This window comes from Ananas comosus, linkage group 9 (genome assembly GCF_001540865.1).
Source record: "Ananas comosus cultivar F153 linkage group 9, ASM154086v1, whole genome shotgun sequence".
In the NCBI taxonomy this organism is placed as follows: domain Eukaryota; kingdom Viridiplantae; phylum Streptophyta; class Magnoliopsida; order Poales; family Bromeliaceae; genus Ananas; species Ananas comosus.
In genome coordinates, this window is record NC_033629.1 from 5,663,847 (window position 1) to 5,683,570 (window position 19,724).

Sequence of the window (19,724 nt, forward strand, 5' to 3'; positions counted from 1 at the left end):
GTAATTATATATATAGGTTTGATTTTTCTGCATTTCTTATGATATTCTTCTTATTATCAAAACTATTGTGAAAAACTACACTTCTCTTGTTACTTCTACCGTGTAAAAAACTTCACTAATTATGATTATCGGTGATTAGCGATAGACCGCGAGTTAACAAAGTTTATACGCTATGACTGGGAGTCCTTAGACTTTTAATATCTTAAGTCATAAAGAAGTAGCGTTGTTCAGGCGTATATAATTGCGAGATAATAATTCTTCTGTGTACTTAGATTTGATATCTTATTAAAGAGTTGGCCATAGATTCGCAATACTGTTGTCGGCAGCATAGAGAACAAAAAGAAGTACTACCTCTCATGAAACTATAATGAAATTCATTTAACAAGCCAAGGCTATTGAGAGGGGCAATATTAAAAAATGAACATGCAATGTACAGTAACAAAGACAAACAGATTGTATACAAAATGAGGCGGCTTGGCTTACGTTCTCGCTAGAATCGATCCGGGAGCAGCGAGTGCAGAGCCGCCAAACCATCTCGGTGCGTCACCCGAGATCTAGGGCCCGCGCGAAATCGATTTGAGATTCCTACGCTGTGAGGCAGACGAAAGCTGCTTGTGCGCGACAGGCGACCGTCGCGGTCTGTCACGAGTGGTGCGGCGGCGGAGGGGCGTCGACGGGGCTACTTGCGCGTCGAGGACGCCGCCTCTGAGGAACAGACAAGGGCTGCCTCGGGCGAGGTAGGCGGAAGTCAGCGGTGCGCGCGGTACTAGCGTCTAAAGTATACGCTGGGTCATGCTTAGCGCGATCTCGGCCAACCTTCGCAGCACCGCCGCATCCCGGCGCTCGGTGAGCAGCGCCGCGGCCCTTCCATCACGTGGGCGGCGCGTGCCTCGACACTGAAACGCCTCTGTGGAAATCCCAGTCGTCCTCTGGAGTCGAAACAAGATAACGAACGACCGAAGAGGAGCGATTAGGGTCTGCGAGTGAGAGGTTGGGAGTAGGGTTAGGTTTACCAGAATTGCGTTGTGGTAGGGGGCTATCGCGGTGACGCATAGAAGCGGCGATCGGACCTTTATCGACTGCAGGAGCTTAGAACCGTCTCGATGGAATAGGCAGTGCTAGTTCGTTTGGCTGTATTTTAATTCTGCGCCTCCATGGAGCGAAGGAGGGTATAGGACCCAGAGAGAGAGGAGAAGAGAAATGCTATGCGTTTCTTGGGCAACTGTAAGAAAGGGAAAAGAGGAAAAGAGTTGGGGTGAAGAAGAACAGGAAAGCCGGGGACTAGCGAAAACGAGCAGGAGGAGGTCGACAGCTGTCGGAAACGGCATCGGGCCTTTCGCGAATTTCGCAGTATCCGAGTTTCGGTGTTTCGCCGTTTGAAGAATTTGATTTTGTTGTCTTTTTTTATTTGCACGAATTCACTGCGGGCCTCCATCTCAGCATCCATATAATTATTTGTTTTTGGGGGAGTCTAATTTCGCATTAAAATTACGTACATTTAATTTAAATTTTAAACAAATTTAAATTAATTTAGATTAAGTAATGAATATTAATTAATTTTAAATTTAATAGAATTAATTTCTTTAAAATTCAAAAATTCAAATAATATTTAATATAATAACTTGTAATTTATCTACTTTTATCTCTATAATACCTAAAATTTAATTAATTATTCAAAATACCATCAATACTCAACCACTTAATAGCTATACACCCCCTAAAATAAAGACACCTTCGCGAATTTATACATTTTAACCGTTGATAAATAACTAGACATAAAATAATCAAAAAATTTCATTGAGTAGATGTTAATCAAAATAAAATTAAACATCCTAGCAGCCAACTTTCAAAATGATCTATGTTTAAGAATGTCGAATCATGCTGTATTCGACACATTTTACTTCCAATACCGCCAAATTTTGAAGCACAACTTTTTCACCTTCACCCTATCTAAGCATTATTTGATAAACGTTTAAATATTTTATTTTTATTCTAATTTATTAATCATGTGTCATCAATTTTTTTATTATCACTATCGGCTAACAAATATGGCAAAAAATGTCATTTCCTGCGCGAAAGTATCATTGGGCACTTAAACATTAATTATTGGTGGTCAAACATTTTTTATCGTCACTTAAATTAACTAATGGTGGCCAAAAATTTTTATCGGCCACAAATAAAAAAAACTCTTATATAATGCGCAAAAATGAAGATACAAATCAAATACATGATTAAAGTCTTATCGATATCCGAACAGTTAATTAATCAGGCCTATCTACATTTAATTTTACTTTTAATTGCAGTTGTGGCAACTTACTTGTTTTTATAACTATCGGCTACTTTCTCTATAAAAAACTAATGCATTAGTAATTGTTTGCACTTTAAAGTAGAAAAAAAATACCCAAATTGGGGCTGTTGTGGTTACAGACCTTTTTCAGTATAAGAGATACATTAACTGAGAAAGCCGTTTGGCGTGAATAATTTTTTTTTTTTTTCAAAACCTGGACCGGGCCTACGCAGAATATTATTAGTGTAAGCAGAGCTTAACTTTACCCACCACATTATCTGAATAAATGTAGGTTGTAATATTATAACCACTGATACACACAAAAAACAAGTGGAGTTAGCACGCGCCCTGTATCTTTCACGGCTCGATCCAATACACACGAACAGCATTTTTTTAGTATCGTTTAGTCTATATACACAGCTAACAAACTTAGCATTGAAATTGATAATATTGTATCAGAAATTTTGTATGTTAAAAACCTACTAATTAAAACAATTTTAATAAAATTAGTCACAAATATTTACTAATAGTATATAGTACGATATATATCAATTATTAATATATATATATATATCATTTATTTTATTTTAACGCTCACTTCTCCTATCTGAAATAGTCGAAGCAAAATCAATCACAATACATCTATCCGCATCAGGGATTTATTAAAACATATTGACACATTACGTTGCGTTAAAATATAACTAGGCCACAATAATCCGCAAAATCTTTTGAAAAACGTTTCTCTATATAGATCTTAAGCAGACAACCTTTATTCTTATTAAAAACCCCTCCATGCGTAGGCGGTAGAAAAAAGTAAGGCCCAAACCTCCATCTCCCTAGACTACAAACGGCTTTAGTACAAAATCCAGACACATCCCCAGGCATCAAAATGTAGCAAGATAAACATGAAGCCCATCATCTATATAGCCTCTATTACTAATACGCTCTAAAAGTGTGCCCAAGCTTTTACACTCCGAAAATGCTATGCTAAGCAAGCGCGATAATGAACCATCACTTCGATAACTGCTCTAGACAATAACGCTGGGTCGAAGGCTCATCGACCCGCGTGCACTATAAGCAAAGTCACAAGACGGAGTTTGGAGGAAACGTACTTTATTTTAATTTTTTATTACTTGAAAAGAGAAGAATACAACTCACTAAAGCGCATTTCTCTGGGGGTCCGTGCTCGTGCGGCACTAACGGCGACGGCGATCAATAACATATACGGTCAGGCCGCCTGAATCTATGTCAACCGCCTGAAAAATAGGCTCTAGGGTGGAGGGGAGAACACTTGTTACCGAGACACATAAAAAACCATGTCTACCCAAAGTCATGCGAACACTCCAGTGGCACAGCGCCTACGGGCAAGCCGAAAAGTAAACAAGCAGGAAATTACGGTGCACCGATCAGAGAGAGAGAGCTATAGCAACAACACGGAGAACTAGTAATAGAAGCATCGAAACTCAGTGCCACCAAGTACAGATAAGAGCCTGATGCGCTGATAAGTAAGGAGCTAGCAGTATGAATGTCCAAGGTAAGATAAACGCAGTAGGCTAGCAATAAACACAAGATAAGCGATTAAGCCTTGAGAATAACACACATACATGCTACTTATGCGTTACGTCATGGGCAATCAAGACATCCTGCACGTTATAATCACGCAAAATACCTAAGGTATCGTTTCAATTTCAATCGGGAGTCAGAGCGCCAAAATTGCTATTCCACTACTCGGGAGTAGCCGAAGAGCCTATCTAGAGCGCCATCACGCTGCGAATTTGAGCAAGTATACAAGCGGATGGATTAGATAAGTTTTACGCTTGGATGAAAATATGGGTTAAAATATCAAAAATAGCGTGGTTGTTAGCGGTAACGATTGGAATACAGAGATAAGTCAAATTTTTGATAAATGCAACTATTGGAATATATGGGAGTCAGCTGACCGCATTCTCCTCCGCAAATCAGTTACGTTATCAGCTTTGACGACTGATTTCACACTGTTTAAAATTTTAAATGTAATTATTTTAAAAAGCTATACAGTAACAACTTTTAAATGAACGCCCTTCTGAAATTTTTAAAATCTCAAATTTTAAATTCAGGACAAATTGAATTTAAGCTCCTTAAATCTCAAACTTTAAATCATCTTTATAGAATCGAAATTTAAGATTGAAAAATAAAAAAATAAAATTTTAAATTTCAAAAATTTAAAATATCAAAATTTAAAATTTAAAATTTAAAATTATAAACTTTAATTTTGAGATTATAAATTATAAATTATAAATTTTAAAAATTTAAATTTTTAATTTTTAAAATTTTAAAATAAGAATAAGGGTGGGAACAATTAATAAAAATAATTTATTATAATAAATTTATAAATTTTTTTAAAATTCTACTTAAACTTAAATTTAATAAAAAGGATTTATTATAATATTTAAATATAATTTATTAAAAATTTTATTATAATATTTAAATATAAATAATATGTATTAATATAGTACAATTAATAATTTTATAATAAAAATAATGTATTATAATATATAACATATTATATTTATTTACTTTAGTTTTAATTCAATTTATAATTTTAATTAAGTTTGAAATTAAGCATTGGAATAACACTCTTCCACCAAAATGGTGGAATAGCAAATTCCTTGCTATTCCGGGATAATCAGGAATAGCGAGGTTTGACCGGGATAAAATATTCCGGCCAAATTTCACCCCGTTTGGCGGAATAGCGGGGATAACTTTCGTTATCCCTGCTTATCCCTCGAACCAAACGGGGCCTAAGGGACACTTGACTCGTCGGCTTTCACATTTGTAGTCTCGAGATCTGTAAATCGTTCTAGAAGATTTTGGCAAAATCTTTGGCAGCAATATTCTTTGGAGCTTGAGTGATTGCAAAGGAGCAAATGGGTGGAAAATTCTGAGTCCTTGACAAGCAGTGTTTAAAAAAGCCGAAGGGGCACCTAGGCGCAAAGGCCTGTCGGAGCCTAGGCGCAAGGCGCAAGACGCAGGCACATGCCCGAGAGAGGTCAGGTGCACACTTCCATAAAATTTTGAAATAAGTAAATAATCAAGAAGTTACCACCAAATCATATTACCACAATAAATATTCTATAGTTACCCAAATAATATAGATAAAAGTAAAGAACAAATTACCTTTTTATCTCAAAATAAAGGCCAGCATAAAGATAACTATTAATTCACAAACACATAGAAAAGTTAGATGTGAAAAGCATATAATTATAAGCACAAGATCATAAAAAAGTAATATGCATAAAAGTTAAAAAGTTTAAAGTTTCAAGCCAAAAAACATTAAAAAAGCATCATGATCATGTGAAAGATAAGTGTTCAAAACCCCAAGCCAAAATATGTTATATTAGCAATGTTAATTAGTCCTCAATCCTCATTCTTTAATCATCAACCATCATCTTCATCACTTGATGAAGAATACTCCTCTCCCTCGTCTGATTTGTCGTCTCCAATGTCTTTTTCTTCTTCATCTTCTGTGTTGAGAGTCTCATCAAAATCAGGCTCTTCATCATTTATAAATTTACTAATATTCCGCGATTGAGAAGATGAAGCTTATGCTTTTCCTTTATCATTGTACTTGGTGGAACTACGTGATCTAGTATGATGGGTAGGCTAATCCACCCCTGCTGCTTTAGCTACCATATTCTATGTCAATGTGTCATCTTCCCAAACATCCTCATCTTCTCTCTCATTATCGTCGTCTTCATCCATTTTTCCAATCAACCATTCATTATTGTCATCAATTTCACTCATTGAGATAGGATCGACAGTGTCACGCAATTTATAACGCCGCCTCAATGATCTATTGTACCTCACATACACCAAATCATTTAAGCGTTTTTGCGTGAGCCTATTCCTTTTCTTACTATGAAGCTGCAAAAGAAACGAACAACTTTATTAAATTAAGAACTTAAAAACTATCAAATACTGAAATACCATAACTATACTTGTATAAGATGATTTAATATTGATGACTTACATGTTCAAATACACTCCAATTTCGCTCACAACCGGAAGCACTACACGTGAGGCTTAGAGCCCTAATTGCAAATTTTTGCAAGTTTGGTGTTGATGATCCAAACAATTTCCACCATTCAACTGTCCATACAAATATTATATTAACAATAATTAATGATGTATTTATTAAAATGCATAATGCATAGATTTATAATATTACTATACTATTAGTATTTAATAAGTACTAAGTAGTATAGAGTAATAGAACTAACATACCCGGTGACTTTGTTTTCCTTTGGCGAATTGCCATATTAGTTCCGAAAAGACCATGTGCCTCACGATATACACATAGTTGATCGCATATTTTATCTTGCTCTTGAGCACTTGAAACCAATCTTTGCAAAGCTTGATATAAACTGGTCATAATCTCATCTCCGTAAATTTCTAAATTTGAATAAAAAAATTCAGGGTTCAAGAAATGACCGACTGTATTAAAGGGCAATGAAGCTGGCATTGCCATCCATTATCAATGATCTTGAATACTTCACTATATTTCTCCTCCCCCTCTTTAAAAGACTTGGCAATTGCTTCCTTTGCTCTGTCCATAGCCTCGTAAATATAGCCCATTGCTGGCCTTTTTTCACCATCAACTAGTCGAAGCACACGAACAAGAGGACTAAAAATTTTAAGAATATAAACAATGCTAGTCCAAAATGTGGGAATCAATATAATGCTAGCTGCATTTTTGCCCGCTTGTTCCTTTGCCTATTTACTTTTGGTCTAATCATCCGATGTGAACATCTTTCTAAAGTTGCTCTTTTGCTTATGTAACCGTTGAAGGGTAAGAAAGGCCGTTGCAAATCTTGTTACAGTAGGCCTAAGCAAGTCTCTTTGGGCCGTAAAACGCCTCATCATGTTAACCACGCCTGTGCGGGCATAAATAAAACCACTCAATGTTGTTGCCCTTTTCACTGTTCTATGCACCCCAGGCATCTTTCGAATGTCCTCAAGCATCAAATCAATGCAATGGGCTGCACAAGGTGACCAATATAAATTTGGTCGTTTTGCCTCCAATAATTTCCCTATTAAGATTGCACACATATTTCAAGTTAAAGAAATATTTCATATAATTTATAATAACGTAAAATTAAAGTTTATACAGAAACAAAATTAATATACTTTATACAAGATTTCTTACCAGCCAACACATTATTCGATGCACTATCAGTCACAACCTGAACGACATTTGCCTCTCCAATATGCTCCACCATGTTGTCCAATAACTTGAACATTTCTTCTCCAGTTTTTGAGTAATTGGAGGCATCAATAGATTCGATAAACACAGTTCCCATTGGAGAATTTACAAGAAAGTTTATAAGGGTCCTTTGTCGCTTGTCCGTCCATCCATCACACATTATACTACATCCAGTCTTGGCCCATTCCTCCATGTGCCCATTCATTGAATTCTTCGTTTGTTGAACCTCCTTTTGAAGCAAAGGAACCCGTAATTCATACATAGAAGGTGGCTTAAGACCAGGGCCATATTGTCCAACAGATTCGAGCGCCACATGAAAGCTATCATAATTAGCAGCATTGAAAGGTATTCCTGCATCATGAAACCATCTAGCTACTTCCTTACACGCTTTTTCTCTCAACTCTTTCCTACAAACTTCATTGATCGTAGCTTGTTTTATTTTTCCATCCTTTCTATCTTGAATTACCTTCTCAGCATTGGGAGTGAAATACAAGTCCATTGGTCCCTTTTGCCTTGGTTTTTTGTGTGCACTTTTACTACTACCAATACTACATCCGCTACTTTTGCTTTGAATTCTTTTTCCTTTTGCGCTCAATTCCGCAACATCATCTTCCTCTTCATTATCATCGAAGTGATCTACATCTTCAAAATCGGGCATGAACTCATTTTGTTGTTTCTCTGCCACTTTTTTCGTCATAAAATCTTTTATTTCCTCTCTCACATGCGGCGGACATGTCCCGCATGCTTTTGCATTTCGAAAACCTCCAACAATATGTTGCTTTGCTCGGTAAATCCCTCCTCTTGTTACTTTTCCACAAAAATTACAAGTAAGATCATTTTTAACTTTCTTATCTGCTAAATGAACATACTTCCATGCAGGATCTCTTTCGGTTGCTTTCGAATCCATTCAAAAATGTTAAACTGCAATTCGGCAAATATGTATGATCATTTTTTATTTTCAAGGAGTTTTTTACTTTTAAAAATGTTCATCTTATCAACTTATCAAGGTAAAATAAAATGTTGTTTTTTTAAAAAATTAAACAAAAATTCTACTTCAAAAAAAGGCATAAAAAACATTGCTTAAAAAAAAAGAGAGAGAAATATACACAAAAAACTAAGAGAGAAACTAGAGAAAGGACAAGGGAGAGACAAAAAAACCTCTGAAGAAACAAAGAGGAAGTCGAAGAAGCAGGGAGGAAGTTCGAGAAGCAGCGGACAGCCGGAGAGGGAGCTCCAGGGACAGCCGACAGCCGGAGAGGGCGAACGGGAGGAGAGGGCGAGCGGGAAGAGCGGGCGAGCGGGAGGTGAGGGCGAGCGAACAGAGGAAAGGGATTTAGTTTACGGTTTAGTTTAGGTTTTGGATTTTATTTTAAATATTTCAACCTGTTAGACCCATAAAAACTAGATCCAAACCCATTAAAAATGGATCCAAACCCTTTTTTGTTAAACTCTCTCAGGCGCGCCTTGTTGGCGCCTTGCGCCTTGGCGCCTAGGCCCCCTAGGCGCGCACCTTGGCCATGGCGCCCGCCTAGAGGCTGCCTAGGCGCTGGCCTTGGAGCCTAGCGCCTAGGACGCGCACCTAGGGCGTGCTTTTTTAATCAATGTTGACAAATTGCAACTGCATAAAACCAAACAAGCTCGGTGTAGTTACAACTTTGTTGTAATTACAACTGTTACATTTTCAACTGCACGCATTTCCAAGTGCATTGCATTTACAATTACATCCAACCAAACAGCATACGTGTACTTTGGTTGGTTTCTATTTATTTAGATTTAAGGTCTTTTAGTCCCGAGTTCTTTGGAAATGAGGATAAATCCTTCAATCTTAGGGATATTAGAGTTGTTTCATCTAGCTTCCACTTTAGCTTTTAGCCTCATCACCTCTAATAAAGTATTTGGCAATTTAAATAGTTTGAAGCTTCTACTATGTCGGAAAGCACATATCTGATATCGAAGCCCAAAGGCGAAAACTCCAATTAGGAGCTTGTGCATTTGTTTCAAAAAAAAATGTTAGAAGATATTCGATGAAGAAGCTGTTAGTGCCTTTTTGAATAACACTACTCAGATAGTACTTCCTTGAAACACTATACCCTCGCCAGGCCAGAAAGGCCTCGGTTAATGTTTGAAGTTTCTTAGTTCGAATAAATTCAATTATACCCATGTTTTCAAAGTGTTGGGAGTCATTTAAATTGGAAAGTGAATATAAGGTGTGACCCCAATACCGCTTTCTCTTTCTCATAAGACAGCCATATGCCATGTACCTCACCTCTTCCTTCTCACTCTCTTCTTCAGTTCCTCCTTTTCTCTCGTTTCTCTCGTTTCTATCCTTTTTATATCTTCTGTTAGAGTTCTAAAGTCCTCTATTCCTGCTGCCTTGTTTGTTGGACCTAACTGCCCAGCCACTTGCACACAGTGCACTTGTTCACCAGCTTCTGAAGCAGGCCACATCAAGCTCTGCAGCCCAGGCTGATCAAGCTCTGCAGCCCAGGCTGAGGAATCGACCTTGCACCATACCATGGAAGAGATACTCCACATTCATGACTTTTCAATTCCACACTGCTGTATAAACTTTGATGATTTATTATCTCATACTTCCAAATCTGCAGCTGTATGAAAATTTATCTCTTTTCTTTTATTTTTCTTTTTGCCTTTTTTCCTTAAGTCTTTCTTTTTCTCTCTCTTTTTTAAATTTCCATTTAATTACCTCAAGTTCTTTTATTTTTATCCTCTCAATGTACTGACATGTCCTAAGCCATAAGCCGCTTCCCATTCTAATTATCTTTTCTCCATTTTTTTGTTTAATCGTTTCTTCGATTTATAGTCGGAACATTGTTCCTTGTTAATCACTAAACACCACTTTCACTCCAATGCCAGTGAGCCATATGCTGCACATTTGGCTGCTTGGCATCTTGGAAGTAGGCTATGTTATTATGTTATCCTTAATTTGACCCAATGGCTTAAAAGCCGAATAGTCTTTTGGTTTAATACTCAATCTGTTTTGTACAGCACAATTACTATTAGTTTGCTAAATATATTATTTTCTTGCTTTAGACATTTAAAAATGATAATACTTAATCAAAACCAGCAAGATACAACTCTTTGTTTGTCTGCCTTATCCGGGAGATGCAATTTACATTGTAATTGTATGGTATGGATCTAGCGGTAGTGATGCTTAATTTTTAGTCACCTTTTATGTGGAAAATAAATAATACCTTAAAACAGGTAGGTTTTTGTCCTGTTTTATCACTTAAAAAAAGGGAAAAATCTATCACCAGCATAGCCGAGTGTGGTTGCCTCTTGCTTTGGAATATCTTAACTATTCATGATACTTATTGGTTAAGTAGGCTATACACCCTCTGCAAAGGAGGTTGGTTATACACGCTTTACGACGTTTAACTTTCTTCTTATCTGTCATTATTTGATCAAATTGTCCTGCCTGTTCTATTTTGCTAAGATAACAACAGTTCGATGAAATTATTAGGTGGCGTTTAGTCTTTAAGAAAATCCACAGTAGTTTGGTTTCGTGGTTTAGTGATTTGGATACATACTATTAGGCTTCTTAAAATTAATCCAGTTAAGAAGACTAAAATGTTTATTTACCTTCTGTCAACAGGCACTGCAGACACCATTCAGAGGCTATCTTGGTGATATGTTGGCTCTGGTAAGTCACAGGTTCTTACTGTTGCATTTGGTTTACATTCACTTGCCGTGCATCATGCAAGCATACAAGATAGCAGGAGAAACCCTCGTCTTTGTAACTGTAAAACTGAAAAACGGTGTTTCCGAACTACTTTGTATTATTTTTGCCCCATCTATTTTGTGTTGTTTATGGTAGGTATGATAGTTTGACCTCGTATGTTCTTCTAGTGAAATTCGGTACTCATTTTATGTGAAGGCTTTCTGCATACTGGTCCCTAAATTTTTTTTTGATGTTGTATTTGTACCTTGATATTTTCTTCACATGATAGTCTCTCATGTTGTCCTCCTTGATGCATATTCCTTTTGTTAATTTTATCCCTGATCAGTTTAAGAGACTTGTGGACGACAAAGTCCATTTTCTCTTATAGTATAAAAAAACAAAATTTCTTTCTTCCATTTTCAGTTCCATATCCTCCCTTGCACGGCTGCACTATTTTGTACTCCTTTCTGTCTAAAATGATTTATATATTTAGTTATTTACAGTCTGCAGTAGTTGCCAATCTACGAGGAACTAAGGAGTCCTAGATTGCTACGCAATGATCTAAATATTGGTATATATTATGCTGGCTGGCAGTTGACCCATTGCATTTGCAAATGCTGTATGTAGATGCATATGCGGTTCAGATATTAAATTAATAGGAAATGTATATTTAATTGTAAAAAATTAAAAAAATTAGTTCTCTCAGAGACATGCTTAAGTTTAGCAAGCATATATAGTAAAAAATTAGCATATTTTTCCTAACAGTAAGGCTATTTGTCACTCCACAATAATCATCTCACTTATTAGCTATCAGAAATCTCTTATATTTAAACGTACCAAACTCTTTTTACCTAAGCTAGATTCACAAAACTCCCCCTCCCTCTCTCTCTCTCTCTCTCTCTCTCTCTCTCTCTCTCTCCTTTTAAAGCTTCTTGTTTATCTAGTATGGTGATAGGTTCCCCAGTGTAATGCACCACCTATCATATGGTGGAAGGTGCTCTGAACTGCATATGCTGCCATATATACTGTTTTCAGAACATTGTTGCGAGTTTGAAGGTATTAGTTATCTTCTTTCTCTTAATGTCTCTATTAAAACATGTACTTTGTTCGCATTCTCTTGCTGTCCTTTTCGTGAGAAGTCTTTAAAGGGTGAGGATTGTGAAGCAAGGACGGTAGAGGTAAGATATAAGTTAAATAATAATATGCGCTCGATCCAGCCTCAAAATCTGAATTTTGATACGTATGGATTTAAATTTTTATCCAGGTTGAATCTGGACTCACTCCATTTTTGCATACTTTAATCTAGATAAGAACTTAATTCAAATGAGAATATGGGTTGGGCACTCTATTTGAATGCATATCCATTTACGGAATAATTCAAACTATATTTTGGATCCTTAATAATGTCTATATTTCCATATTTCTTGTGCAGATCTCTTATTTGTTTGTTCTATATCTTTCCATGATTCTGCATAGAGTTATATTTATACCTTTAGAACAAATATGGATATATTTGACACCCACTTCCTGTTTTCAGCATTGAAATCCATTCAACATCCCTGTCCATGTCCATGTCCATGCGATGTGCTGTTTCTTTGTTTGTTGTGGTTTCTCTACTCATCCTATTTCTTATCATATTTTTTATCTGTTCTGGTGTTCGGTCTCATGCGCAAGACTGAGGTGGAAGCTGTCATCTAGTTACAATTTTCTCTTTTTTTTCGGCTGGTCATGATTTGGGGTTTGTTGATTCTTTGCTCAAATTGTTTCTCACTTTATTGCAGGTGAAGAAGGAGAGGGCCGAGCGAGAGGCATTGGGGGCTCTGCCTCTCTACCAGCGGACCATTCCTTGAAGTGTCTCTGTGATGTGCTTTCTTTGTTTCTGAATTCTAGTAAAGATGAAATAAGATGCAGTGAATAATGCTGGAACATGTGTCTCATCTGAACTATTATTTTGATGATTTCCTTCTTGTCTCTCGTAAATCATCAGTCTATCTGCATTCCTTGAATTTCTGTAGACCTCTATGACGCAGCATGTATATATCTGTTCATTATTCTTGCAAGACTCTACTAAGTGGAGACTTTAAAGGATCTTTTTGGAGCTACCCATGATAACACCTATATTTTTGCTTTTAGTGGCATGCATGTAGTTTTTTTTCTTGGTTTCCCAAGCTTATCACTATCTGCGTGCAATTCCATTATTGATATCCATTGATTGATGTCATATATTAGATAACAGATATTTTTGAGGGTGGATATGAAAGGTGGGAACTTTATAGCAGTACATAGGCAATTGCCTCCAGAATGTATTTTTTTCACCCCCTTTCTTGATCTATAATAATAATAATAATAATTAGTTTAGTCACTGTATTATTGACTGGTTTTTCTACTGCTTGGCTTTTCCCTTAGCAACAAACTAGCGAAGTTACTGATTGACAAAATGAATTTGCGAGACTCCAATGCCAACTTGTACTTGATTTTATATTACTGTCTTTTTCGAATGTTGAAGCTGGAGCCTTATATCTTTTTACATGCAAGTGTACAAAACTTTCGAGCGAAACATGCTTTTCCACGCTGTGTATTCACGGAATTTGAGCTAATTTTGATGATTTTGAGTTCTCTGGCTGAGTTGCATTCTTCATGAGGGACGCTGGAAAAGCTTTTTTGTGCTTAAGCTGGTTTCCATGTTGTGTTTTGGTAGGATCAAGAAAAGCTGTAGTCGGTTGTGTTCTTTTTTCCTTTTTTCTAGTTAATTTTTCTTAACGACACATCTTATGTTTCTAGAGTGGTTGCCTACTTTAATTCTTTAAAATAGTGTTAGGGCGTTTAAAATTTTGTCACTGAACGGTAAAAAAAAAAAGAAAAAAAAAGAAAATGTATTTGAAATTGTTCGGCCTCTGTTATATTCTTTAATAAAGTATCTGGTTATACCTTTCTTTCTTCTTCTTTGGGTTTTTTATTTTTTTTAATTTTTTTTTATTTTTCCCTTTTTTAATTCTTCTGATGCTTATATTCCATTGTCTGGTAATGCATGTTTCTTTGTTTTTAAACAATACGGTCTCTCTCGTGACACAGTTAATTGCATTAGCGTTAAGCTTAAAATAAAGAAAACAAAGCAAGCTTCATTTGATGGCTTGTTCGGTATTGTTGGATTTCTTTGTTTTTGTGAAAAAGAAAATTTGGCTGAATTATAGAAAATCTATTTGTCAAAATTCAATTTTTCACTTTCTTTCCTCTCATTTAAAAATCTACACTTTGTCACTTTATAAAATGAAAAATGTTCACTTCACTCCCTACTGTTAGTGATCCGTTAGGATTCCGTTATAAAATATTTTTTTTTGTCAAAAATACTCTCTGCCCTCTCTACTGTGCTTCGCCCTCCTCCGCCTCACCGCCTCGCCCTGATCCACTGCCTCACCCTCACCCACATCTCCGTCCGCGCCAACAAACACCCCCTTGCTCTCCTCCGCCGTCTCGCCTTCACCCCGGTTGCCTTTTCTACCTTTCCATCCACGCCCACCTTGATTTCCTCCCTACCGTTGTCACGCCCGGGCCCCAACGGAAGCCTATCCGACGCATGCACAGACCCGTCGTGTACACCAAATACCCTCCGATGCACACAAGGCATCTACAAAAATGAAGAAGAAACAAGAATAGATTCTTAACAAGGTTATCAGAGCGAGTAAATAAAACCACTAAACGTCTACAACATTAGCATCCACACGATATACAATAAGAATACAATTGATCCAAAGGAAAACTAGTAGATCTCTAAACAAATATATAATATATCTTTCAACTATCAACGAAAAGAAAAATGTCGACGAGTCCAACTATGAAAATACCGCAGAGGCTCTAGCTAAGCGCTAACCCCTTGCTATGATCCCCAGCCTCTCTTACTGCGGAAGGTTCTGAAACACAAAAACCAACAACTAATGGGGGTGAGAACTATTAAACAATAGTTCCTAGTGGGTAAGTCATCGAGAGTGGCGAAATACACTACTAGGTCAACTGAGGCATGATAAATTACAATATGTAAGCAAACATCAGGATAACAAGTAAATTAAACCAATTCATTTTTAAGTCATGCCTCTACTTGATAAAGTTAATGTCACGCCCCAGGACCCAGCGGAAGCCTGCCCGGCGCGTATCCATATGTCTAAAACATGGAAAAACTTCAAAAATCCCTCCTGTGGTTTCCAACTTTCTCACTTTAGTACCCTGTGGTTTAAAGTGTATTAATTTGCCCCCATGTGGTTTTGTTTTTATTTTTTCTATAGCTTTTTTCTTAATATTTCGTTAAATTATATGCAAAAAAATATCAGATATTCATCTAGATTTACCGAATATTTACTTTAGTACCCTTTAATTTTAATTTTGTTACTGATTTGAGAAAAAAAATAATAAAATTGATAAAAAAAAGGAGAAAAACGAAACCACAGGGGGCAAATTGATACACTTTAAACCACAGGGTACTAAAGTGAGAAAGTTAGAAACCACAGGGGGGGTTTTTGAAGTTATCCCCTAAAACATATAAGGCGTCTAAAACCAAACGATAAAGGAAGCAGTAAAAAGAAAACATTTAGGAGTATCAGAGCAAGTATTTATAGATGCTACAATAGAGGATAAGAACCATAAAACTAAAATCCACTAGATGAAAATATAAAGTAGTACAAGAGGAATCTCGAAACAAGAGCTATAAGTAAATACATAGGTGGTCTCTATATATGGATACAAAACCTCATTCTCTCTCTCTCTCTCTCTTAACTATAACAAAAAGAGAGAAAACCACCTAAGCAACAGTAAATCCTCGCTATCTAGCTAGCGATTTCCTTGCCGCGATCCTGTGCCTCCGCCGGTGCAGAGGGCTCTAAAAAGAAAACATAAAATAGGGGGCGTGAGAACTATTAAATAATAGTTCCCAGTGGGCAATTACTGACTTCAGTGAAAGCACCACTAGGCCCAAAAGAGCTAAACAGGTAAGCAACAACAAAAGCAATAGAATCGATATGTGAGTAAACATGTAACTTACTACAACATGATATCTCTATTTAGTATGAATTGCATAAGTAATAAAAGGACTATTCTAACATGAATGCACCAAGTGTCACTAGCATGATGTCTACAAGCTAAATAGTAAAATGTTTTGTTTACTATTCTAGTCAATGTCCAGTTGGTATGCTAAGTCATCCATGATCCAATCCTGTAGGACCTACCCGAGGGTAGTTCGGCTTGCGCCGTACTTAATGGCCCCGTGGTAGTCAACATTCCCACTCTAGGAATGAGCCTCCCCCACGGCATCCTATTTCGGTGCCCAATCCTGCACGAACGAGTATATGTCGCGATGGCTAACTCCGAAGTGCCGACTTATAGGGAGCGACCCTCACAAGTATGTGCGAATGAGCACAATGGCATGCAAGCAAATAGGTCCGTCTCAGGTCCCAGTGGTTCATCACTGTTTCATCGGATCTAAAACCCGGAATACAGCACATGTCCCAAAAGCCTGCCTCTATGTCATCGTGTCTAAAATACGGAATATAGTAACTGTCTCAATGGCCTATCTCTATGTCATCATGTCTAAAACATGGAATATAGTAGATTTCCAATGGCCTATCATCATGTTTCTAAGTTGCAGTTCAACAATTTTCTAGTTCATGTGCCCCTTTATGACACTTTTGCTTACTACGTCCCAATGTGAATAATAAGTCTAAAAGCTTGTCATTCTAATCATTTTCCACACAAGAAATATGATCTTACATCATTCATTAGAACATTAAACTCATGCAGACTAACAACGCATATTCTTCTCTCTACAACATAGAGTCAATTTTTCATGATGCATAATATAGGGATTTTAAGCATTCTAAATTTCACATAAATTCCATTTAACATGAATATGCATGTATTTAGTGTATACGAAAATATTTAACCGCATAGGAGGTATTTCCTCCCACTTCAATGAAGCCAAACCCACCAAAGGTTAACGAAACCCTTCGTAAGCTCCGACGAAAGCGTCCAATAGCCTCCTAGCACCCTATGGATGTAGGAACAAGTATCAAACAAACCTTACGATCAACTCTAAGCTCAATCAATAAGCAACATAGGCTAAGGTGGAGAAAAACTCACCTAGGTGAAGAAATCCTCTCTCAAGCTCTAAATGGGAGTTAGAGTTCTTCAAATCCAACCTAAATAAAGGTTCTAAACCCATTAATTAGGTTTCAAAGCCCCCAAATAAAAAATCCCCAAAATAAACCCTAAATCCCAAAATCTATGGTTTCATGTAGTAAAATCTAGAAAAACTTGTATTAAATGGGAAATACAAGCTACCAACCTCAAGAGAAGCTCCAATCCAAGCTCAAAACCAAGTAGGGTTGAAGTTTGATCCTCGACAAAGCTCCAACCGCAAGCTCCAATCCACCAAAGGTGAGAAATGAGGAAGAAGATGATGCTCCAAGGCCTCCAAGTAAGCTCCTCTCCTCTCCTTCTCCTTCTTCTCCTTCTTCTCCTTCTCTTTCTCTCTCTAGAGTGGGTGTGAAGGGGAGAAAATGAGATGAAGAGAGAAGAGAAAGGCTCTAAAAGCCTTCTAATGTAACAAAATCCACCTAGGTCCCTCAAAAATGCAACCTGTACACTGCCCGGTCTGGGCAGTTTTAGTGCTGAGGGACCGGTCTCCCCGATACCTGGGACCGGTCTCTCAGCCTGCCCTGCAGAACCAACGTTCGGGAACCGGTCTCTCCCTGCCAGGGACCGGTCTCTCGGACCTTTCTCGCAAAACACGTGTTCGAGAACCGGTCTCTCACAGCCGGGGATCGGTTGCTTGAATCTGGCCGCGACACTGTGCTGAGGGGACCGGTCTCTCCCAGCCAGGGACCGGTCCCTGAGAATGAAAACTCTCAGGACAATGTCAAAACTCCAGGAATCGAACTCTTAGGTCGGAATACCATCAACGACCTTCCATCAAATGTGGAAAAGTTCAGGATCCATATCAAACACTCGAACCTCACAATTTTCAAAAGTCCAGTGTGCTACATTCACCCCTCCTAAAAAGGAGTTTCGTCTGCGAAACTCAAAGCAACAACACATACCTGAAAGCTCCATCTGAAAAAGATGGGGATAGCGCTCCCGCAGTGCGCTCTCTAGCTCACACGTGGCCTCCCGCTCCCCGTGGTTGCTCCAAAAAACTTTCACATACGGAATATTCCGATTCCGCAGTTTCCGCAGCTCGCGAGCCAAAATCCTCACTGGTTGCTCCTCGAAGCTCAAGTCGCCCCGCAACTCCACAGGTGTAGGATCAAACACATGAGTCGGATCGAAGACATACTTCCGAAGGACCGATACATGAAAGATGTTGTGCACGCCCGATAGGTTCGGTGGTAGAGCAAATCGATATGCTACCGGGCCCACACGTTCCAAAACCTCATATGGTCCAATGAAACGGGGGCTCAACTTATCCCGAATCCCAAATCTCTTGATCCCTCTAGTCGGCGAAACCTTTAAGAAAACATGGTCTCCAACTTGGAACTCCAAATCTCGCCGTCGTCGGTCGGCGTAGCTCCTCTGTCTACTCTGCGCCGTCAGAAGTCGCTCCCGAGCAATTCGAACTTTGTCCTCAGCTTCCTGGAGCACATCAGGGCCTAATGCCAATCTCTCGCCAACTTCACTCCAATGAAGTGGCGATCTACACTTCCGTCCATAAAGTGCTTCGAAGGGCGCCATCTTGATGCTTACTTGATAACTGTTATTATAAGCAAACTCCGCCATCGGTAGATGCTGCGACCATCCACCCTGAAAGTCTATCACACATGCTCGAAGCATATCCTCTAAAGTCTGAATGGTGCGCTCCGACTGCCTATCACTCTGAGGGTGGAAAGCAGTGCTAAAGTCCAGTCGGGTGCCTAGGGCGCCCTGTAGACTCCTCCAAAAGTGAGACACAAACCGAGTGTCTCGATCCGATACTATCGATGTAGGTACCCCATGGAGTCGCACAATCTCGTCAAGGTACACTTGTGCTCAGCCTTCATGTAACACACTGGACCTTTGCAAATTGCGAGGTTCGAGTGTTTGATCTGTGTGTCGAGCTTTTTCAAACTTTTTGGAAGGTCGTAGACAGTATTCCGACCTATGGCTCGCATCCCGAGAATTGTGGTTTTAAGCTGGTGCCAAAAGCCCAAAAAGATTGGACCTTGGTCAGCTCTCGGGTAGCCTGCAGCAGAGCTTGTACCGGAACAAGACTGGTCTTGTACCGGTACAAGGTTGATGGTTGTACCAGTACAGCCATCGGGCTTGTACCGGTACAGAGCCGCAGACCCCGCAACCCGAGCCTCGGGTTTGCATTTTCGTGGTCCTTGTACCAGTACAAGGACCCGTGTACCGGTATAAGGAAGCAGTTTCGTGCAGAATGAAACTACAGGGGGTTTTTCGCGTTTGTAGCCTCCTATTAGTAACCCCACGCCCCTTAGGGCTTCCCTGAGCTTCACAGCAGCAGGAGAAGAGGTAGGGGAGTTCTCCACACCCTCCCT

The 19,724-nt window shown here is 38.4% G+C and overlaps 1 protein-coding gene across 4 annotated transcripts in view; it reads left to right on the forward strand.

The window, feature by feature from the left end:
• The window catches only part of LOC109715213 (cytochrome b-c1 complex subunit 7-2-like), a 20,795-nt gene extending 7,455 nt beyond the window's left edge, over positions 1-13,340 (forward strand). For all 4 annotated transcript variants that reach the window (XM_020240115.1, XM_020240114.1, XM_020240113.1 and 1 more), the window contains exons 4-5: positions 11,143-11,190; positions 12,990-13,340. In XM_020240115.1, the coding sequence (XP_020095704.1) occupies positions 11,143-11,190; positions 12,990-13,058 (117 nt within the window). In that variant the 3' untranslated portion in view covers positions 13,059-13,340. The remainder of the gene's footprint in view (positions 1-11,142; positions 11,191-12,989) is intronic.